The sequence below is a fragment of the Podarcis pityusensis genome (genome assembly GCF_964106645.2).
Source record: "Podarcis pityusensis genome assembly, chromosome: 1".
In the NCBI taxonomy this organism is placed as follows: domain Eukaryota; kingdom Metazoa; phylum Chordata; class Lepidosauria; order Squamata; family Lacertidae; genus Podarcis; species Podarcis pityusensis.
The window spans coordinates 17,194,710-17,218,660 of record NC_138028.1 but is presented as its reverse complement, the minus strand read 5'-3'; the positions used below and the strand labels follow the sequence as shown (position 1 = coordinate 17,218,660).

General features: G+C 44.2%; 1 protein-coding gene and 1 long non-coding RNA gene across 15 annotated transcripts in view; one reads left to right on the top strand and one right to left on the bottom strand.

The window, feature by feature from the left end:
• Nucleotides 1-23,951, top strand: part of EVL (Enah/Vasp-like) — a 154,596-nt gene that overhangs the window by 94,073 nt on the left and 36,572 nt on the right. The window contains exon 1 of one of the 14 annotated variants that reach the window (XM_081022525.1): nt 10,568-11,088. The exons of the other annotated variants lie outside the window; for them this stretch is intronic. Coding sequence (XP_080878651.1) covers nt 11,016-11,088 — 73 coding nt within the window. The 5' untranslated portion in view covers nt 10,568-11,015. Of the gene's footprint in view, nt 1-10,567; nt 11,089-23,951 lie in introns of those variants that run through there. 14 annotated transcript variants of the gene reach the window in all.
• LOC308470126 overlaps nt 22,902-23,951 on the bottom strand; it is a 33,273-nt gene continuing 32,223 nt past the window's right edge. The window contains exon 6 of the long non-coding RNA XR_013982181.1: nt 22,902-23,740. This is a non-coding gene — a long non-coding RNA (uncharacterized lncRNA). The remainder of the gene's footprint in view (nt 23,741-23,951) is intronic.

Here is a 23,951-nt window from a genome sequence, read left to right as displayed (position 1 = left end):
TGTCTTTTGAAAGGAGGAAGGCGCTTAACAGCTCTTTGTTTGCAAACCAGAGTGTATTTTCAGAGTGTCGTAAGCCTCTTTGTGAGGGCAGCGTGCCCTGAAAGGCAGGTTTAAGAATCTTTTTAATAAATAAACAAACTGCAGGCAAGTTATAATTTAGGAACAGACAGTTTGCCCCCTAAAATTCTCTACAAGGAAAGTTTCCAGAAGCATAGCCGTGCTGAGTCTGTTACAACAAAACCCAAAAGGGATCTAGTTGCACGTTAAAAGGTTTATTCTGGCATCTTCCTTTTGTAGACAGTCCTCAACTGGCAGATGTAACAGCACAGAAACAAGCATGTCCACACAAACAGACACATATTTATACGCGAGAAAAGCTGTCTCAGAACTTGTAGTCCTCCTCCTGCCTGTATCCCATCATTACTGAATTTGAAGCCTAGGAACTGTAGTTTAATAAGGGTGCTGGGAATTCTGGTTTTGTGATGGGTAATTCTGGTTTGTGATTTTGAGGTGAGGGTGGAGAAATTTGCTCAAAATGTACTTAAAATGTATGGTCTGTGTGCTCAGTCAAAGATAAGACAAAGTTTTCACTTTGTTACGTTGAATGTGAATTCCAGATAGGAGTTTCATTACGGGTCCTTATTGTGATTCTCAAAACCAGTTCCTTTGAGTTAAATACAAAGTTCTTTCACAAATGCATAGACATACATCTCTCCCCCCCCCCCAATTTTCCTAGAAAAGAGGGGTGAGTGCTGTCTAAAAGAAATGGAAAGACAACCTACAAAGTAAGCGTTGGCAGTTCAACAGAACACTGGAGAAAAAGTAAACATATCAAATTGGTGTCTTGAGTTTCTTGGAATATTCTTGGGTGTCCTATTTTTAACATTGGTTTGTTTCATAAAACTGGCTTGTCCACCCATAATCTTTAGGCATTTGCGAGGCCTACAGTAGTTCAGTCAAGTCTTTGGCATCACCACTCTGCCTGCTTACTTAACTCAAACACCCACTTGTGTGACCTAAATTAATCAGTTGGGTGGACTGGGGTAGCGGGAGGAATTCTTAGCACTCGGCGTGCTTTCAATAGAGCCTGCTTGTTTTAACTGCAGAGGAACTTTTTGGAAACGGCGTGTGCTTAGGGTGACACGCCAGCCTTAAATTTAGAGTGCTAAAAAAGGGCAGCGCTGCAGTTTTTTCAGTGACTGAAAACGTCTCTGTCAGTTTTTAGCTTTTTTAAATTACAGGCATCATAGGCTTACAATTTCTCCAAATAAATAGCCACGCAATGGGAATGCCTTAAATTAGTTTGTTGTGCCGTGGATATGCTATCTTTTTATTTATTTTCCACCTCAGAACAAAGTCTGTGTTTTGTTAGCTCATGTCCAACATGAAACGATTTCGGCTGTTAAAATAAAGCTCGCCGTAAGTTAAAGCAACATAATCATTTTCCCCTGCTTGTGGGCTTCCCATTGTGACGTCTGGTTTGCCACTGGGAGAACAGCATGCTTGAGTAGATAATCCAGCTGGCATGATCCAGCAGAGCTCTTCTGATGTTCCTATCTAAGGGTCTTCTTGCTAGACAATTTTACTGGGTTTTCTTGCTGGCCTGTACTGAGGGCAGGGGGAGAGACTGTAATAAAGCCCAGGCCTTGCTTTTCTTTCCCACAGAACACAGTGTAATGTTATGGCATTCAACCTGGAGGTCACAAAAATCCTAAGGAAAAGGCCCTGGTTTTTTTCCTTGTCACTATTTTGTGGGTGAAGGGGATTAAGACACATACCATGAATTTTAAAGGTAAAGGGACCCCTGACCATTAGGTCCAGTCGCAGACGACTCTGGAGTTGTGACGCTCATCTCGCTCTACTGGCTGAGGGAGCCGGCGTACAGCTTACAGGTTGTGTGGCCAGCATGACTAAGCCGCTTCTGGCGAACCAGAGCAGCGCACAGAAACGCCGTTTACCTTCCCGCCGGAGCGGTACCTATTAATCTGCTTGCACTTTGACGTGCTTTTGAACTGCTAGGTTGGCAGGAGCAGGGACCGAGCAACGGGAGCTCACCCCATTGCGGGGATTCGAACTGCCGTCCTTCTGATCGGCAAGTCCTAGGCTCTGTGGTTTAACCCACAGCGCCACCCGCGTCCCTACCATGAATTTAGGTTTGCACAATTAATGCAGATTGAAGTGGATTAGTGCTGCAAATCCACTTTAAAAAATAAAATAAACAGACTTTTTGCAGTTAGGAAAGTGACGATGAAATCCTTTTTAAAAAACTGCAGGTTGAAAGAATGATTAATGGGGTGGTGAGTAAACACCCCACGAGTAAATCAGAAATGATTGTTCAGTACAGACCAGATATAGTTTAAACCCACTGTAAGCTTTGCAAAAGCAAATTAGGGTGAATCCTGAAGAAGCACATTAAGTGGACAAACCCAATATAAAGGAATGTTTTATGTAGAGTTGACAGTGGTCAAAACTCCAAGTAGTCTCTCAATTTTTATTTGAGCTACGGTGATCTCTCTCTGTCTGTCTGTATCAATCTGCAGCATTGTCCTAAATAGAACATCTTTTTGATGTGAATCTAGAAACCCCAAGAACGATTTCCACCCCCATGATATCACCGTTTCCTTTTTTTTTTGTATTAACCATTCATTGAGAGGCATATGGAAATGTTACAATGCAGAGTGCAATCTAGAGACACCCTGTATTAGGCAGGCGTCGGAAGTTTGAATTAAGAATACAAGAGCCCTGCTCTATCACAATTTCTACAATTACAACAGCAATCAAAGTGAATTCCCTTAAATGGCACTAATATCCCAATAACTGTACGAAAGTAGAGGGGATTTTTTTTTTTTTTTTTGGCTCTGCCTTCCTTATTTTTAATTGCAGACTTTCCCCTTAATTTCTTAGAATTCAGAAGAGATCTGGGTGGAATTGACTAGACCAGAGTATCTTTTGGTCTAGTTAATTTCAGCCATAACACAAGCTGTGCTTATCAGTCGTGCTGGTTCCACTTTTGAAGGTCTTACTTTGGCTTTTCCTTGAAGTGCTAAGGCAGTCTTCAAAACAAGACGTTGTGGTGAAACACAGGAAATAAACGTAGGCGCCACAGGCAAAGCCCGGCTGTGCAACATTGCCTCCAAGTGTCTGAAACGCTTTAATATTTGCACAGTATTTAGTGGCAGTTTGGATGCAATTAAGACAGGATGAAAGAGTAGTATTTCACGAAAAGATCAAAACACTTATTAGCTGATGTCAGGAGCCAAATGATCACAAGCCAAGAAATTAGGGGCATCAGAGGTTTTGTTTTTAAGCAAATGATTAATTCTGGCTTACTTTATTTATGACAGTTCTCTTTTTGGCAGTATTTACAAGTAGGCACCGTAACCAGTAATACTAGAGAATCATGGCAGAAAATGAATTTATATATAAAAAAAGAGGGTAACATGGAGGGGTACAGCACAAAAGGAAAGAGAAATAAGGAAACCGAGAAACACAGACTCACACAAAACCCAAGAGATACATGCTACAAAATGTTGTAGAATGGTAAAATATCAGGTTCCGCGTTCATCTTGCTGTGCTGAAATGTTTCTTGAATTTGAGTGGACAGATTCTCTTCCAGTTGTCTTTAGGGGTATGCGGCAGGGAATATTTACTTATTTTTATTTCATAAAATTTATTATACCTGTCGATTGTAAGGAACCTTAAAGCAGTTTACAAAAAGATAATAATAATAATAATAATAATAATAATAATAATAATAATGATGTTGGTAAAAACAATTAAAAGCAACTATTAAAATATTCAAAAAAAGATAAAAATTGATAAACTGAAAACCAAATGCAAGTCCACATTCTACATATCTGGGCAAGCGAGTCTAAACAAAAATGTTTTTAGCAGGTGCCAAAAAGAGTACAATGAAGAAGGTCCCTACTTGGTATCAATAGGCAGGGAGTTCCAAAGTTTAGGTACTGGCACACTAAAAATATTACAATACAGAATGGGTATTATGGGACACCTGTAACGGATCCACAGATCAAATGGGGTTACGGTGATCACAACACATAATCTAGAACAGGGGTCAGCAAACCTTGGGCTGGTGTCTACAGTGCCGATCGCACAGTGGGCCGGAGGGCGGGGGAGCGCGTGCCCAAACACGTGTGCACATGCTATTTCCAGCGCACTTCCAGGTCGGAGGAGCACCAGAAATAACGATTGCGCATGCACACAAGCTATTTCCGGTGCTCCTCCGACCCAGAAGTGAGCAACAGCACAGCACCGGTCAGAGCAGGTGGCGGCAGCAGGTGGCGGGGGTCGCCGTGGGCTGGATAAACGAGTCCCTCGGGCCTTATCCGGCCCGCGGGCCTTAGTTTGGGGACCCCTGATCTAGAATGTCCACTTTTCCTGTTTAGAAATGCAAAAGGAAAATAATTGTCACTTTGAAGCACATTTTTTAAAAAATGTAATCGCTTTTAGGGAAGCTTCTTGAGGTTTTCTCCACACTTGACAAAAACATTCTTCAGAAACCAAGGTTTTGTCTGTTTTTCTAAGAGAGAGGGAGAGAATTAAAAGGGCTTGAGTAAAGCCAGTGAAGAGAATAGATTAGTGTTGCCTTGAGATTGTCAGCATTGTGTGTGGGGATTTGATTGTATGCTGGAAATTTAGGTTTGTGGATTAAATAACTCTGGCACAACAAATCTTTAAAAAATTGACTCTTCATGTTGGGAAATTGACGGGGGGATGCACTAAAAGTGTAGGACAAGCGATTGATGGGAAGACTGCTACTGACCCAAATTTTGAAGACTTTGCATTAGTTAGGAGACTTTAAAGAACTCCACACAAACAAATCAGAATGAATGTTCCTTGTTGTATAATGTCCCCACAAATAGCTCAGCTGGTAGAGCACAAGACACTTAATTTCAAGGTTGTGGGTTTGAACCCCATGTCGGGCAAAAGTTCCCTGCATTTCAAGGGGTTGGGCTGGATGACCCCTGTGTTCCTTCCAACTCTATGATTCTCTGAAATTAGAATGAAGAACAGGCATTGTATAACTTCCATGCGTATTAAGATTGTCAGCTCAGACATTCTCCCCAGAGGGCTGTGTAAGACCGACGGTTTCAAATGTCACTGAGAGGTCAAGGAGAACAAACAGGGACACACACACACACACCTGTCCCAACATTGGTCATAATACAGGGCGACCAAGGCAACCTTACTCCCCACACCAGGCCTGAAATGGATCTAGAAAATCAGTCTCATCTAAGAGTGTTTGGAGTTGTACCTTAATATAATTCCATGTGTGACTCTCCATCACACCTTGCAACAGAAAGCTTGAAAGCTCCTTCTTTATAATCAACTTTAGCCACTTACACACGGCCCAAAAGGGGGATATGTATATCCCCCCTCGCCAAAAGAGTTTGCATAGAATTAGCATATGCTGATTTAATTATTGTTGTTGTTTAGTCGATTAGTCGTGTCCGACTCTTCGTGACCCCATGGACCAGAGCATGCCAGGCACTCCAATCTTCCACTACCTCCCAGAGTTTCGTCAAATTGAAGTTGGTTGCTTCTATAACACTGTCCAACCATCTCGTCCTCTGTCATCCCCTTTTCCTTGTGGCCTCAATCTTACCCAACATCAGAGTTTTTTCTAGAGAATCTTTTCATCTTTTCATGAGGTGGCCAAAGTATTGGAGCCTCAGCTTCAGAATCTGTCCTTCCAGTGAGCACTCAGGGCTGATTTCCTTAAGAATAGATAGGTCTGATCTTCTTGCACTCCATGGGACTCTCAAGTGTCTCCTCCGTGAATTTAGAAATAAATACTGTAATTTAAATAGAAACATGGCTCATCTTGCGATAACTGGGAAGACAGGTGTGTCTACTCAGCCTGTACTCCAGGTGTAAACTGTTGATGGGCAACTTCAAGGTCCAATTGCTCGCCCTTCTTAGAGTTCCTGATCCCTGGACAGGACAGCCCTTCAAATAGAGGAGTGTCCTCTGCAAAGCAGGGCAACATGGCCACCCTAAATTCAGTAGTCTTTCTCTCTTACTTTAGTAGCATATTCAGAAGGGGTGGCAGAATCGCCTTTTGGGTTCTAGTTCCTGAAACGCATTTGGAAGAGTTGCTCTTTCGAAGCATGTAGCACATTCGGGAATGAATGAATAGCAGGCCTCCCTGGCTGTTATCTGCAGTTTAATCTGATCTGCTGAGTTTCTGAGTTACATCTTTGGCTCAGCCTGTAGGAAGCTCGCTTGTGCATTCATCAGATGTGTAATTTCCTTCAGCCTAAGAGGGATTGTTCTCGCTAATAGGCTTGATTTTCAAATCCACTTCAGTTTTATCTGGGCTTCCTATTGGCCTGATTTCAGCAGCAGCACTTTGATAATCAATATCTTCTGTTGCTCTCTAGGAAGAGATGACTTCATTCCATTTAGGCACGAGAATGAGTCGAAAATAATAAATGATAATGCCCTCCCCCTTTTTACCCCCTTTTGGTTTACTTTGCTTTTGTCTCTGTGCAATGAATCAATGGCTTACTGCCCCTTATTTGTTCCTATAATTAAAATTTCCTGACTTTCGGTAGGTTGAATTAGTTCTTGTTACTGCTTCTGTAAGTTGACATGATACCTACCACAGTGCCCTGGTGGAGAGGGGAGAAAACCCCATTTTAAAACTAGGTTTCCTATAGTGGGTGGGGAGAAGGTTGTGACCATACACCCTGCAAACCAATTCTTCCTTTGCTGAAGAGATATAGCAATTCAGGTTCTCAGAACAATTTGCTGCTGAATGTCGAGTGGTAACACACCTGAATGCCAGAGTTTGTTGCAAGCCATATATATATTATTCAGCTGCTAATGGCTTGATATGTTGTTGTTTTTTTTAAAAAAAGGATGAAAATTTCTACAATAATAGTTGTTCAGCTCAGCGGCATACGTGTACAATGGCAAGTTATGTTGCTGAAATCGGATCTGGAATACGTTTAGCCAGTATTCAGTTGATGAAAGTTGTCTATTTTAGAATCTTAGGTGCCAGCAAGACAAACTGACCTGTCATGAATGCATTTTTTGGCTATCATTTGACAACCCTGTTACTGACTTCTGCCAGGCTGGAACTTGTGACTCAGGAATGAAAAGCTTCCTACTCGATTGCTCATCGGCACAAATCTGGCTAGTGCTATTGCTTTCGGTATGGTGGTGTGTGTGTGTTTGGTATAGCTTGCACATTTGCAGAGACAGGGCCTATTGCATCAATTAGGATGGAACAAATGAAGCAATTGTCCACCAAATGGGCAGAATTAAAACATGCTTAGCTCTCTCCTACTGAAAGCAATGGGATATGAATGTGTTTCATATTTTTCTGGATCTTGCCTGTTGTTTTTTTCCTAACTGCTGCCTTTATTCCATTCTAGCTAAAGCAATATTTGCTTTACTGGCTGATATGTTGATTGGGGATGCATAAGTGGTACTTAATTAACTGTTTACATTAGTCTTAAAGCACATGATTCCTCCCCCCCCCCCAAAAAAAAAGAATCCTTTGCAGTGCTATAGTTCCCAGGATCCTTTAGGGAAAGCTATGTGCTTTAAATGCGCTATAAATGCCCTACTTACTACGGTGGAGCAACTGCTTTGTGAAATGAACCCTCGGTATGTCTAGCCTAGTGAATGATGTTGCTAGTTAAGTGAAGTTGAATAAATGCACCCAGGCCTTTAAAATGACCTTTGCTAACATGATAACCTTCAGATGTTTTGGGCCACAACTCTCATGGTTGGAAATGGATGCTTCAAAGGGCGAACCTTTAAGTGAGTGTGACAGAATACGTGCAGAAAATACAGGTGCTCTTCATAGTTGTAACTATATGTGCAATATGCAAAGCCGTTAACGTATCTGGGGTTTAAATGTGAGGGGTGCCACATTTGGGTAGGGCATCTACACACTGGTGTGAAGTATTGCCACCGCCCTATATAATTAGAGTGAATTCGTCTGAGCAGGGACAGCTATATAGCTAAAACAGCACCATCCACACACAAGAGGGGAGGTGTCAGCAGGCTGCGGGAGAAATCTTTGGAAGGGAGACCGCCAAAATAGCACAATGAGGATTGGGCAGGTTCATCAGCCATGAAGTGCTGACTGACTATTGGAGTGCCCATTGTTGGCTGGAACCCTGAGCAGGAGCACTTCATGTTGCAACATTTTGCTGCACACCCCACAGGTGCACATCAAAAGCGCACCTGGATAAAGTGACTGGAGTGCCTCATTAAAATGTATATTTTTCACTCTCTGTATATACACATGTGTGTTTGTATATACATATATACATATATACATATAACAGCATATACATATATGCTGTATATACATATAACAGCATCCGGCTGTTAAACCGGATCGAACCCACCCAGGGAAAGCTGGGGGCAGGACTCCTGCATTGGGGGGGGGGGGGTTGGACTAGATGAGCCTCAGGATCCCTCCCAAGTTTATGATTCCTGCAACGCTGTTTCCTTGTCATTTCTTCATATTTTTGAAGCACATTGCCCCAAGTATTTTCTGACGAAAGGTAATTATTTATGAAATTATTCAGTCTTACTGGTGCGAAGATGCCTGCAGGGAACCATCCTCAAAAAGAATTTGCACAGGAGGGGACAGAACACGGTCAATGCTGTGTGTCAATCATTGACTGAATCACACACACACACACCCCAGCATTTGCTTAAAACAACAACAACAACAACAACACAACATTGAGACTGGGTTCTGGAATTACTCCAGCAGGAGCATGGAAGCCAAGCACCTTCCTGCCCCATTGAGATAATATGGGATGCTTTGGGACCAACCATGAGGGTTTGTACTCAAACAGGGAAGAGCCATGGCATTGGTTTCTCACCTGTGGCAACAAAGCTGTTGTCTTACACAAGCAATTGGCTCTCCAGTGGCTTTCGCACCATCAAGAAGGATATTAAGAACCTCTCAAAGGCTAGGATCTAGTGAGGCCAATTCACATGCAGAAACACACGCTCAAAGCGCTATGTTACCATTTTAAATGGTCGTGGCTGTTGCAAGATTCTCAGTTGCAGCCCGGAAACTGAGAAGAATGTTCATCAAAAAGTCTGATAAGCAATTTAATATAGAAACTTGTTTGTGCAGGTCTGTATTTTAAGATGGATAGATGATTGATAGATCTGATATAGACATAGATCAATGGGTTATCACTGCATTTTAATGATACACCTATGCATATTCTGCACAGCAAGGCATAGAATATTTTTATCTCCTTTTTTCATTGGAACGACCGGGATGGCCGCAACAACAAATAAACTTTGAATTGAATTGTAACAGTCATGGCTTGGAGCTGTCGTTTGTTAAAGATGCTGAGAGTTGTAGCAGACCCCTTTAAGCTCCTACAATTCCCAGGCTCCTGCAATCAATTCCTCTTCACAAAGAATTCTGGAAATACTGTACAGTGGTACCTCGGGTTAAGAACTTAATTCGTTCTGGAGGTCCGTTCTTAACCTGAAACTGTTCTTAACCTGAAGCACCACTTTCGCTAATGGGGCCTCCTGCTGCCGCTGCGCCGCCGGAGCACAATTTCTGTTCTTATCCTGAAGCAAAGTTCTTAACCCGAGGTACTATTTCTGGGTTAGCAGAGTCTGTAACCTGAAGTGTCTGTAACTTGAAGCATATGTAACCCGAGGTACCAGTGTATCTCTGTGAGGAAAGAGGGGGTGTCTCCTAAAAACTCTCAGCACCCTTAACAAACTACAGGCCCCAGAATTCTTTGAGGGAAGCTGCGGCTGTTTATAGTGGTATCGTCACAGTGCTTTGAATGTATGATATGAACGTACCCATGGCAGGCATTGTTAGTTTGTGCCAGAATGTTTTCATGCAAAAACCAGGCGTTTTCAAAGCTCTAATGACGCTTTTCCTCATGCACTCTGATTGATTTTGGAAGAGTCTTCTATCAATGACTCCGTGTGGATTTTATAATTTTCCTCTCTGCTGGTGAATTACACATAATATTACGCCAGAGAGAGTCAGTTTTAATAATAAAACACTAATTGAAGAGTGGCTGTGATAGATTTCAGAATTTCTGCGCAGCCTCCCCTTCCAGCATCTGTTGATTTGGGACTCTTGTTTCCTTCTGCAGATTAATTGAGATTAATCTCATTAGAGACTTGGCCGGGGAAATAAGTGCCTGGGCAGAAGGGACCTAGGCAGCCAAAGCCAAGCTCTCGAGAATGTGCTACAGATTCCCAATTCTTGCTTCCAGATTTGGCAGTCGTTTGATTCCTTATGGCTTCCCTGATCCGCCCTATAATAAAAAGCTAGTGTTTTCTTTTTTTAACTTTGAAAAGTTTAACAGTCCTTTTTTTTTTTTTGCAGGTAAAAAAAAAACCCTACCACCACTTAATTGAAACTTGCTGTATATAATTACTGTTGTTGTTGCTGCTGCTGCTGTTATTATTATTATTTGAAAAAGTTTGACACATGTTTTCCCCTCCCTAACCTAATTCCGCTTCTCAAAACAGGACCTCAGAACTCTGCAGTATTTCACATTGACAAGTGACATGTGATGCCGGTTGACGGGTCTCGAAGACCCATCTCCAGTTTCAGTCCCTTCAAACTCTGCCTAATCTAAGACATATATGGTTCAGGGAGGCATGTGTCTGTTTTCTCCTGCCCCCGCGGCTCTGATTGGAGGGCTTTTTAGGTCCAGAATATCCCAAGGAGTCTTTAGGGATATTGGCTGTGTTTCAGGTTTACTCTTCTCTCTCTCCCTCCTCCCCCATTTTGCCCTCCCCCACTGTTTCGGAGGTGGTTGTTTCCCCCCCCCCTTACCCGAGGGATTTCCCTTGTTATGCTGCAGACTTGATTCTGTGGCCTCTCAGCTGCAAAGCCCCTCTTCCGGATGTGTCATTTGGATATAGTATCCCCTATGCCTAATGCAGGAATCAATCGGACGTCGTTGCTTAAACGACCCACGCTCTCCATGCCGCAACGCGGGAAGTAACTCAGTTCTGCTAACATGCCAGTCCGGCGGACTCGGCACGGTCATCTGAAAGGAGTGAGCTGGGCCACCATCAGCCTCAGCACTCGGTGTAAGTACAGCTTTATGTGGGTTGAAAGCATTGCAAGTCATGCAAGGCCCCCCCGTCAAAGCACTGCGTTGGTGTGCGAAGGCTGCAACGACTTGGCACTTTTTGTGGGGGGGGGTGCTTCCTTGGGGAAATGACAATAATGAAATCTTGCTCTGGCAGTCCTCTTGGATTCCCCCCCCCCCGCCCCCCAAAGAATTCTTACTTTCTTCATAGCTAACAACGGTTTTGATTAGCGATGACAAGGTCCAAGCTAACGTCCCTGTCGCAGAATTGCCCTTGTACGATGAGAACCCTAATAATAAGCAACGCTTCACTTAAAAAAACATTTTTTGGGGAGGGGAGGGGGAGACCAGATTGGGTTTGATATTTATACCCTGCTTTTCTATTAAAACGGCTCCCAGAGCTGAAATAAGAGCAAATAATAATTGTTGGGTTATCATGCATTACCTTTGGTATAGATTTTGCTCAAGGTGCAATATGCATCTTCTTGGAAAATCCCTTGTGGGTTTTAGCAGATATGGAATGCAATTTAAAACAATTATAGAAAAGGGGGGGGCAAGTAAGAAAACCAGGAAAGATGTGAAAGAGATGGACAGGGAGTAACTGAGATTTGGGGGCTGGATATTTGTGTACTCCTAAACATGGTTACTGATGAGGGATACTCTAAAAATGACTTGCTCATTTTTAAAAACTCCTTCATGTACAAAAGTGTTCGGAATATTGTAGGGAGCATAGAGTATCCGTATAAAGGTGCAATCCTTACACGGCAGTAAATCCTAGTGAACTTGTTGCGGCTTGCTTCTGAGTAGGCATGCCTGGGATTGCAGTGTAAGTCACCTTATTGCGCAGATATTTTTCTGAGAAGCTTGCTAGGGTGAGACCCGAGCACTGAAGGGCTCCTTGCTCATGCTCTTGCAGAAATAAAGTACGGCGAACTCAGTGGAGTCGTTTCAGAGTTACAGCCCTGTGAAGCGGAGATGACTTCTTGAGGCTAATTTGGATTGTAAATTATCCCCACCCCAATCCACAGAGGAGTAACAGGAGTAAAGCCTGAAGTAACCGTGACAGAGCTGTTTTCTCTTTGCCTGCTGCAAACTCCTTGTTATGTCTGCCCTGCTTTAAAAAGACAGAGATTCTCTCACCCCACCCCACTGCCCCATGGTGCAAGTCAGCTGACCCCTTTAGTAGTCTGCGGCTTTTCAGAATAGTCATGCCACGTGATAAACTTTATGGAGCGCCTGGTGGCCTGAATGAGTCCCACAGGGATTGGAAGGCACATTTGTCTAGTGTGCTGGTTTCATTCTCACCCCCACCTCCCGGAGTCTGTCGTTCTGTGTTGACCGAAGAGAAGGATGGAATGCATCAGAGATGGAGAACAGAGCACACGATGGATCTTAATAAGCTGCCTTTCCATGGGATGAGGGTGTTCGTTGGACACAAAGCAGACAAACAGGAAGTACTTCTTCACAGGGCACGTAGTTAAACTATGGAATTGGTCCCCACGAGATGTGGCTGTTGACACCAACTTGGATGGCTTTAAAAGGGAATTAGGCAAATCCATGGAGGGTTAGGCTCTCAATAGCTGTATACTACCACAGAGGTCCTCCTGCCAACCTAGCAGTTCGAAAGCTTGTCAAAGTGCAAGTAGATAAATAGGTACCACTCCAGCGGTACCTGGGAAGGTAAACAGCGTTTCCGTGCGCTGCTTTGCCAGAAGCGGCTTAGTCATGCTGGCCACATGACCCGGAAGCTGTACGCTGGCTCCCTCAGCCAAAAAAGCAAGATGAGCTCCGCAACCCCAGAGTTGGCCATGACTGGACCTAATGGTCAGGGGTCCCTCCTTTACCTTTACCACAGAGGTCAGGAGCCTTTGAATACCCATCTCCAGGGAGTGGGAGAAATAGCAGGAGAGGAACAACAACAACAACAGCAACAACAACAACAACAATCTGCGTTTCAACCTAAGGTCCCAGGGCAGGTTACATCAATTAAAACACAATGTTGAAAACAGTTCAAAACAACCTACAATCACAGAAATCAGATGGGTCCTAAACATAATACATCGCTAGTATCAAAAGCCAGGTGTGTCTTTGGCATCCGCTGAAGGTACCCGGTGCACCTCTGTGGGGAGGGTGTTCTGCAGCTGAGGGGCTGCCACAGAGAAGGCCATCTCCTCAGCTAGCTACCTAGCTACCTACCTACCTACACACACACACACAGCCAGTTTCTGAGGGCAGTGGAGCAACCAATAGGGCCCCCTCTGCTGATATTAACTCCTGAGAGGGGTCTGTAGGGAAGGAGGCAATCTTTCAGATACTTCAGATACTCTCTGCACATCTCATGTATATTTGTATATATTAAGCTGTATAGAGATGGTCTACATAAATAAACAGCATCGGCATCAGGTTGACCACCCCTGCAGCAAAGGCTCATCTGCTAAGGCAAATGGGGCACTTCCGACAAACTCCTTCTTGCCCTCAGCCAGTCTCCACCTACCTGCCTTCCTACCTGCAACCAGTCTAGGGAGGGTGGCTTCCTCCTCTTCTGTCTCTCCATGTTGCCTTTGTAGAACTTAGCAGGGAGGACGACAGGTGGCAAAACTAGAATTAGTTGCCTCTGCCTGTTGTTGGCTGTGGCAACACCTGCTGTTGGTCTTTCTGCCTTCTCCCTTGACAGTAGCAGCAGTAGTAGTAGTAGTAGTAGTAGTAGTAGTAGTAGCAGTAATAATAATAATAATAATAATAATAATAATAATAATAATTTATTTGTATGCCACCCATCTGGCTGGGTTGCCCTGGCCACTCTGGCCAGCTTCCAACAAATTACAAAACTACAGTAAAACTTCAAACAGTGGGCACCAGCCCCACCAAACCACTGTGAGAAACCTGATACCTCACTATATGGACTCTTGGTCTGATGCAGCACAGCTCTTTTAATATTATGTTTAGTTTTAAACATGTAGTGTGCAGTTGTACCTCGGGTTAAGAACTTAATTCGTTCTGGAGGTCACAGTTAGAATACTTGGATGGTAAGGACCATAGGTCAGTGGCTTTGCATGCGGGTGGCGCTGTGGTCTAAACCACTGAGCCTCTTTGGCTTGCCAATCAGAAGGTCAGCGGTTCGAATCCCCGTTGCTCTGTCCCAGCTCCTGCCAACCTAGCAGTTCGAAAGCACACCAGTGCAAGTAGATAAACAGTTGCTACTGCAGCGGGAAGGTAAACGGTGTTTCTGTGCGCTCTGGTTTCCGTCACGGTGTTCCATTGCGCCAGAAGTGGTTTAGTCATGATGGCCACATTACCTGGAAAGCTGTCTGTGGACAAACGCTGGCTCCCTCGGCCTGAAAGCGAGATGAGCGCCCCAATCCCATAGTCTCCTTTGACAGGACTTAAGCATCCAGGGGTCCGTTGCCTTTTACTTGCTTGCGGATGATGCCAGGTTCAATCCTCAGTATCTCCAGGCAGGGTTGGGAAAGTCTCCTGTCAGTTGGACAAATGTTGAACTGAAGTGGGCTGCTTCTGACAGATGTGGGACTTGTCTGAACAAAAGCAGTAACTCTCCAAACGAGGAACCCCCAACGTGATTCAAGATGATTCAGATGCAAGAGAAAAACTGCAGACAGTGCGCCTGCACAAACTGAAACCTATGTTTACTAAACATAAAACATGGGCATTAATTTCCATCCATGCATTTAATTTCACATCTAATTTGACTTGGCCCTTTAAGGAGGCAGATATGGGAAACAAGAAGAACGAGGAGAAAGGGATATGGATGAGCAAGACTGAGAAATGTGACTTGTCTGTTGAGTAATTATTTGAAAGGCTGGGTGAAATGACTGCTTCCAAATACTTTGCACGTTAATTGGTCTCAAGCATATCGGACTTGACATGATTTTCTTTTATCCTTTTTGTTGCGGTCAGCATTATTCAGAGGCCAACAACTGCATTAATTTAGTAAACAGTCTTTGTTTCGGGCAAATGCTTTGCTTCTTTACCTCATTCCTCTTGACTATATCTGTGCGCCTTAACAATACTCCAAAAAGAGAAGAGAGTATTAGAATAGACTGAAAACATTCACCCAATTGTGTTCTGGAATCTAGTGACAGACGTAGCTTATCGGAGCAAACACAAGGCTCTATTATTAGCAAAAAAATATTAATTAACCCTCAGAGAAGGTAGAACTGAACAAGAAATTTCCTGGCTGGCATTTGCCTAAGTGGTTTGCCCCAACAGTTCACATGCTAAATTTAAAGACAGCATTGTGTCCCGTAGGGATTGGCTAATGTTTTGATACAGGCAGCCTTGCACTAAGTTTAACTCCCTTGTTATTGGCTTCTCACAGCCTCCGTTGGATAGAGGTACCTGTGAGGAGAACTTGCTTGACAAAATTTCACAAAATGGCAGTGTGATCTCAACTGAACAGCTTGAAGTTCATAAAAATTTAATGGGAAAGAAAACACTTTTGTGTTGGGTAATGGCTAGCACCTTGACTTCCGTAAAAGGCTGTATAAATTGCTTTAGAAGCAGTGCACCCAAGGGCTTTATTTATTTCTTTAGAAAAGTGTATATAAATCAAAAGAAATATATATATAAAAAATCCAGAGTGGCTGGGGCAACCTAGTCAGATGGTCAGGGTACTACTACTACTACTACTACTAATAATAATAACAACAGGTAAAGTCACCAAAATGGAAAAAGTATACATAACTCAATAATATGCCTGGGTGGGCTTGATGAAATAAGAATAAGAATAAGAATAATAAGAATGGTTTCAGCGAGCATATAAAACAATATTGCAATATTGACCAGTCTCTTATAATATAAAGAGAAGCCTGCCCAACTAAATGGGGGAAAAATGTATTGGGCAGTATGTTTGTTTATTAAATTTATGTACCTGCTTCATCTGAGGATTGCAGGGTGGTTTGCAGAATAAAAATACATAAAATAGTAACAGGCAAAACAATACACCCCTCCCATAGAGGCCTGAGAGAGGAGGGATGTTTTTGCCTGGCGCCTAAAGATGCTGTATTTAATGAAGGTGCCAGGCAAGCTTCCCTGTGGAGAGCAATCCACAATCAGGGAGCCACTACAGAAAAGGCCTGCTCTTGTCTTTCCACCCTCTGGACCTCTTGTGGAGGAGGCACATGAAGAAGGGCCTCAGATGATGATTGCCTCAGAGGATGGGTACCGGTTCATATGGTGAGCCGTTTAAGGCTTTATAGGCCAAAACCAGCACTTTGAATTGGGCCAAGAAACTAATTGGCAGCCAGTGCAGTTGGGCCAGAATTAGTGTTGTATGCTCAAATTGTCTTGCCCTTGTACCCTGTTTGGTTAGTGCACAACAGAAACCTCCCTTCCCTGTGTGCCCCCTGTCCCCTCCCCCAAACTGCTTCAGAGGGTTGGGGGAATCCCCAGAAGAGGTTTAGTGGGTGCGGGAAAGGAGAGGAGGAGGGAAAGTTCTGTTGCTTAGCCAAAAGTCCTTGCAGTGATGGAACAAGTTACAGTGGTACCTCTGGTTACATACTTAATTCGTTCTGGAGGTCCGTTCTTTTTTTTCTTTTTTTAAAATAAATTTTTATTAGTTTTCCATACAATTATACATTTTTATCCAAATTTCAACAAATTGTCTCTTTTTGAACTTCCTTCAACGTCTCTGAGAATCATCCATATTTATATCTTTAATTACACATTCCCTTCTTTCGTATTGCCATTAAACTTCCCTTCCCCCACTATTTCATATTAACAATACTTCTCTGTTTTTACAGTGCCTCTTGAAATCCCACTAGCGTTGTGTTCACGTCACATACATTTTCCAGATAATCTACAAACTTTCCCCAGTCTTCGATGAACTTTTGGTCTTTGGTGTATCTAATTTTCCCAGTTAGTTTGTCCAGTTCCGCATATTCTGTCAGTTTCAGTCTCCATTCTTCTATCGTCGGTATTTCCTCTTGTTTCCATTTCTGGGCCAACAGTATTCTGGCTGCCGTAACTGCATATTGGAAGAGTTTACAGTCTTTTCTTCTTATTTCCTTTCCTGTAATCCCTAAAAGAAAAGCCTCCGGTTTTTTTACAAAAGTATATCTTAACATCTTTTTCATTTCATTGTATATCATTTCCCAAAAGCTTTTCACTTTCTTACATTCCCACCACACATGAAAGAATGTTCCTTCTTTTTCTTTACATTCCGGAGGTCCGTTCTTAACCTGAAACTGTTCTTAACCTGAAGCACCACTTTAGCTAATGGGGCCTCCTGATGCCGCCGCGCCGCCGGAGCATGATTTCTGTTCTTATCCTGAAGCAAAGTTCTTAACCTGAAGCACTATTTCTGGGTTAGCGGAGTCTGTAACCTGAAGCGTATGTAACCTGAGGTACCACTGTAATGGAAAAACCCCTCTGCTTTCCAGTTCTGTTGCACCTCTATAGCACATTCAGAGGCAACAGCAAACAGCTTGATTCAGCATGAGACCTCTGTGGTTTTGTTAACACCAGCAAGTGAACTACCAGCACAACTGCACACATTTTTATCGGAAAGGACCCACAAGCTCATCCACTAATGGGTGGAGGCTACCATTTTCTCTAGTGTCTGCCCCTGTACTGAAACTTCCAGCACAGAGATCACTTCTCTGTACCAGATCCAGTTTAAACAGTTGTGTGGTTTATGCATTAGAGAGCTGGACTAGCGCCTGAGAGACCAGCGTTCTAATCTGCCCTCAGCCATGAAGCTCATTGGGTGACCACTGGCCATTCAACATCTCTTAGCCTAGCCTACCTCATAAGGTTGTTCTGAGGATAAAATGGGGAACAGAGAAATGAGTGCCACCTTGAGCTCCTTGGACCGATAGGTGAGATATAAATCACATAAATAAACCTGATCAGGTATGGGGGAACCTTTGGCTCTCCAGATGTTGGACTCTGTCAGCATTCCCCATGGTCTGGGATGATTGAAGTTGCAGTCTAACAACATCTGGAAGGCCACAGGATCCCTATCCCTGATCTGGACCAAAAAATCAGTAAAGATGTTGGCTCAGGTTAGCAACCCTATAATGCAAAGACCTTGAAAGCCCTAAACAGCCTCAAAGGCCCAGCATACCTGAAGGAGCGTCTCCACCCCCATCGTTCTGCCCAGACACTGAGGTCCAGCACTGAGGGCCTTCTGGTGGTTGCCTCCCTGCGAGAAGTGAGGTTACAGGGAACCAGGCAGAGGGCCTTCTCGGTAGTGGCGCCCACCCTGTGGAATGCCCTCCCATCAGAAATCAAAGAAATAAACAACTATCTGACGTTTAAAAGACATCTGAAGGCAGCCCTGTTTAGGGAAGTTTTTAATGACTGATGTTTTAATGTATTTTTAATCTTTTGTTGGAAGCCGCCCGGAGTGGCTGGGGAAACCCAGCCAGATGGGCGGGGTATTAATAATAATAATAACAATAATTATAATTTTTTTATTATTATTATTACTTCTCTTTAGTATAAATGGTTCAATTGGCAGGGGAGTGTTGCACTCCAGTGCATTTTATCTGCCACTTAATGTCTGCTTAAAACTTCTCTCAGCTAAACATCTGGACAGTGAGATTTATCAAAATCCATGTGTGCAAAAATGGCTTCGCGGTCAATTTTAGGTCAATCTGCGTTCCAGATTCCGATAAGTCGGTCAAGGAATCACCTGCTTGAAGCGCAGAGCTCAGCACTTCCTCCAATGCAATTCCTCAAAGATCAAAAGAACCTTGGGAGCGGTTGCTGTGTTTGAAGATTAGGCATTGCTCAAATGATATAAGACAGTTAATTATTTAGTTCCATAACTCTGTGGGTAATGTGAGCTAAGGCCTTAATTTGAAGATTGTTTTAGGTTTCTTCTTCTTCTCCTCCCCGCTCCTGTCTGCGCCCCCCCCCAATAGTAACCAGAAGGAAATGCTTTAATTTGTAAGGCAGATGAAATGAATAGAGGAGGAAAAGTAAGGCTCCTGGCCCAGTTTCTTCTTCTAAATTGCACAGAATATTTTCTTCTCCTCCTCTCTCCTTCCAATCTTCCTTTGAAATGTCAGGTTTTTAAAAATGAAATTCAGTGGAGTGGGTAGAAAAATACAGAGGAGTGAGAGAGGATGTAAGAAGCCTGGAGATTTTAAAAGACATTTTTAGGCCATCCTGTCGACCCAGCAATTGACAAGACAGCTCTGCCTTTCCAAAGCCTCCTGACTTGACGACTGCAGTTTAGCAAGCAGACAGAAGCTCTCGCTTTTCTCCTACAAGCCAATTGCTGTTTGCAGCCAGGTGATGGGGGCTGAATTTCAGGTCATTTGATAAGTAGGACAGTCAGCCATGTGTTGAGGTTCGTCTTGGGTGATGGGTGGACGGAAGGAAGTGCACAAAGTCAACACAACACAGATGCACTCAAAGAGTTCGGGCATCGAGTTGGGGGTCAACTTGCCTTGTGGCTTTGCCACTCTTTTGCTGACTTCCCTGCCCTGGGTCCTTCCCACGCCTGTTTAACATGATTGCTTGGGAACAACCAACACTCACTTTTGAATGCAAAAAAGCAACCTAGGACATCGGGACTTATCTGAGGCAGCTGCTCAGTCCCCCTGCTAATGATGCACTGAAAGGGCAAGAGCAATTAAAGCAATCAGCACACCGCTTCTGAAGCCTCCTTGTCGTCACTCGGTCACAGCAGGTGCTGTTGAATGAGAAGGAAAGAGGGGGTGCTGAGAGGAGGGAGGGGAAAGGGAGCTGGAGAAGTCTGAACGTTTGCTGCAACCTTTTCCAACTTTCTCTTTCCCCCATTAACTTCAACAGAATGTACATTGGGACTGCGCTGTCTGCACTGCAGCTTCAGCAACAGCTGCTGTTCTCCCTGAGAATAAAAGGGATTTCCTTGTATTGGCAGCACACATACAAGCAAACACTGCTTTCCTGTATCAGGCTGTCAAGCTATATGGGGTCCAACATGGGCCCAACTTAAAAAAAACTACCGTATTTTTCGCTCTATAAGACGCACCCGACCATAAGACGCACCCAGTTTTTGGAGGAGGAAAACAAGAAAAAAAATATTCTGAATCTCAGAAGCCAGAACAACAAGAGGGATCACTGCACAGCAAAAGCAGCGATCCCTCTTGCTGTTCTGGCTTCTGGGATAGCTGTGCAGCCTGCATTTGCTCCATAAGATGCACACACATTTCCCCTTACTTTTTTAGGAGGGAAAAAGTGAGTCTTATATAGCAAAAAATACGGTATTTTGCGTTTCCATCTTGTATTTTTATGCTGTGAAGCGCCCTGGACTCTATGGATGAAGGACAGTATACAAATTTAATTTAAATAAAATAAAATACAGCAATCTCACAGGTAGGGAATTATGGGGATAGGTTCCCCCCCTGATATTTTTGCCAGTAGTTTTGAGACGTAATGCTTCCGAGCATTAAGGCGCCATTCTTTGCTGTTGCATTGACAGATGTTGTTAAGATGGTGAACGGCCCCTTTCCCATTCCTCTCAAGACAGACTGAGGCGTGCAGATCCCTCTCGCCTTAATCTTGTGGTTGGCACCCTATTAGCCTCTTTGCCCTGAAACTTGATTTAGGGCACAGGAAGGAGGCAGGTGGTGGTAGTGGTAGTGGCAGCAGTGGACACTCCCTAGAGCATCTTTTCTCACCAGAGAAGAGACTGGACCTTGTAGGGCAGGCATAGGCAAACTCAGCCCTCCAGATGTTTTGGGACTACAACCCCCATCATCCCTAGCTAACAGGACCAGTGGTCAGGGATGATGGGAATTGTAGTCTCAAAACATCTGGAGGGCCGAGTTTGCCCATGCCTGTTGTAGGGCTTTCTCCTTGGTGGAAACAAAATGCGCAGCACCAGGGATTCCCAGTCCCATTCCCGACGGGAACAATGCTCTGCTAGGATTGTGTGTGTGAGTGGGAATGCCTGCGGTCACTTGCATCCTTCCCATGCCGCAAGATAACACACTGGCTCCTTGGGGAAAGTGATGGGGGCAGCAGCAGGAGGAGGCTGAGTGCTGGACCTTATTTTTACCGCAGTGCTTGTAAAATGCGAATCTCTGTTGTGATCTTTCAGCATTAAATTACTTCTGGGAGATTCAGCAGCGGTTTGCTGTAATCTCCCTCTGAATGCTTGGGAAAGGCTGTGTGTGCGTGTCATTCTGAAGCACAGTGTTAACTACTCCTGCGCTTCCAGGCAGAAAAGGATGGGGAGAGCACCCTTTCAGAGGAAGCTCCAGCTATATTTCATCCCACCGGACCAATGCAAACAGGACTGCGGTAGGGAACATAGGGAGCTGTCTTCTATAGAGTCACACCATTGGTCAGTACTCTCCAGGCCTTCAGAGAGGGTTCTCTCCCAGCCTTACCTGGAAAGGCCAAGCATCAAACCTGGGGCTTTCTGCATTCAAGACCCCTGAGCTACAGCCATCAGTAGACAAGTACATATCCTGTAATGTAGGAAATGGCAGTGAGTGCTTCTGAGTCAATCACACACAGGCGAAGAGTCGTGTGCTTTGCAGAAGGTCTTCAACTCCAGCCCATGGCGTCTCTGTTTAAAAGGATCACGTAGCAGGTGATTCCTTCACCTGATCAGGTAGCAGGTCAAAGACCTCTGCCGGAGATGATGGAGAGCTGCTGCAAGTCAGAGGGGAACAGTACACGGCTAGGTGGACAAATTGTTTGAACTGATAAGAGGCCGATTCCTATGTACCTTCCAGCTGGTAAGAGATGGAGAGGGCAGCAAAATACCTAGGGAAGAGATTGTGCAGCTCCAGCATCGGCTCCCGGGGAGGCGGCTGTTGGCTAGCCATGTGACGTTTCATTGGCATTCATACTGATGCAGATGCGCAGTATTTGCGGTGATCCAGTGGCAGAACCTTCAAGTTGTTTCCACCTCCACAGCAAAAACTAGAGGAGGATATCCAAAGGAACTGTGGAATGCTAGTTTTATTCTTCTTTTATTTTCTTTTTTAAAGCACTCTGCTCCAAACTATTTAAAGAAATATTTCAATATGATGAATTGGCAAGCGGGATTTGAACTATGAACAACAGTAATGATTAGAGGTCATTGGATTATGGTTATGATTTATATTAAAGATTGGAGATAGGGTGCTGCAATGAGATGAATTAAAACACACACACACACAAACACACACACCAAAAAAAAAAAAAAACACCCCATGGAAAATGGGGTGGGAAGTTGATAAAGCAAAAGAAAAAAATATTTTGTATTGGAATTTTAAGGGAAATAATATTTCACTTTTTTTTTTTATTAAAGAACTCTGCTCTTGAGCTTTACAGCTCTGTAGTTTTGTACTGCAGCCCCTGTCAGGGAACTGCCATCGGCTCAGAGGCGAGAGATAGAGGGGGAGTTGTGTTACAGGGAGCCTCCGAAAATCTTGCGGAGCAGTTCCTCTTCCGGCGAGGAAGAAAGCCCCACCTCCAGTGGAGAAGAGGTGCAAGGACCAGAGGATGCTAGAAAGAGCCTTAACTTAACTGAGCAAGCCGGAGGGGAGGGAAGCACACCCCTGCCCTCGCCCATCATGCGCAGTAGCTTGAGGCACAAGGAGGGGCGGAAAAGGCTGGGGGTGACGAAACCTTTATGTTGGGGGAGGTACAAGAACAGACCACTCCCGGATTCTGCTAGCGATTGAGCCAGACATGAACTTATGACGCTCTTCACTGTAAATAGTTTGCACCAAAATAAAGCCTGTAAAAGACAGGTCGGTGTCCTGCCTGGCTACTCTCGAGCAACCACAACAGCATCTGACAGCCCCCTTAAAAACCTATGCATTATCGTGGTCTTTTTGCATGCATAGCCACAGAGCGGCAGCCTTTTCCTCTCTGCTGATATTTGACCACTGCTGGTCTAAGGAGAGCCCTGGGGAATTTTGAAGGCTGCTGCTGCATCGGAGTATTCTACTCCCTACAGTATTTATAGATGGCAGGCGGCCTCCCCACATTACCTCCGTGGCTGTCAGGTTTCCTCCCATGCCATTTCAGCCATCTTCATTCTCGCCCCTCGGAGATGGTGTGTTGCATTAGAGAACCCTGCAAACATCCCTGATAGGCCAGGAAGGCTGCCTCCGGTTAAATAATTAAAGGCCGAGGCCCAGTCGGCTGCTGTGCGGAGGGATCGATTACACCCCGTGTAACCTGGCCCACTGCGGGGTGCTAGAAATGCCCAGGGCCATGGAAGAGTTGCATTGGAGTTTGTCCTAAACAAAAGGCGCTGCCATACTATGGTTAACAGGGAATGGATTTGCCACTGCTTCTGCCTCTGTCAGTGTGACTGCATCCTCCTGTTCAGGATGTCTTGTAGGTGATGGAAAACTTCCACTTCTTCTCTCTTCTGTGCCTTGAGGGTCTTAAAGTGCTGCTGCTGCAAAAGGGAAGAGTGAGAGGCATTGCAGATGTCAGGACTGGCCCCTTCCTCTCTTTCTCTTCCGCCCCACTCCCAATTCTGTACGTTAGGGCAGTGTCAGGCTTTGAAATGAAAACTTCCCTTTCGGAATCCCTCCCTGTTGGAAGATACGTTTCCTGCCATAACGTTACCTCCGATTTCCCCCGTCTCTTTGTTTTCCAGTGGATGGTGGTTGAACTGCAGAGATGTTCAGATGAATTAATACCGGGAGGTGTGGGAGGAGTGAACTCAGCAAGTTCTGGGAATCCTGATTAAAATGAGAGTTGTTGGTTGTTGTTGTTGTTTTAAAAAAATAGCCAGATTAAATTATTAACTCTAAAGCTCTGTATCTGTTAATGCCATGTTGTGTTATATTTGCTGTGCATCTGCTGTTTTATTAACTGCTACTGTTACTGATGAGCTCTTACCGATTAACTCACTGTACGTCATATTTTTCAAATGCATCTTAAAATACGTGT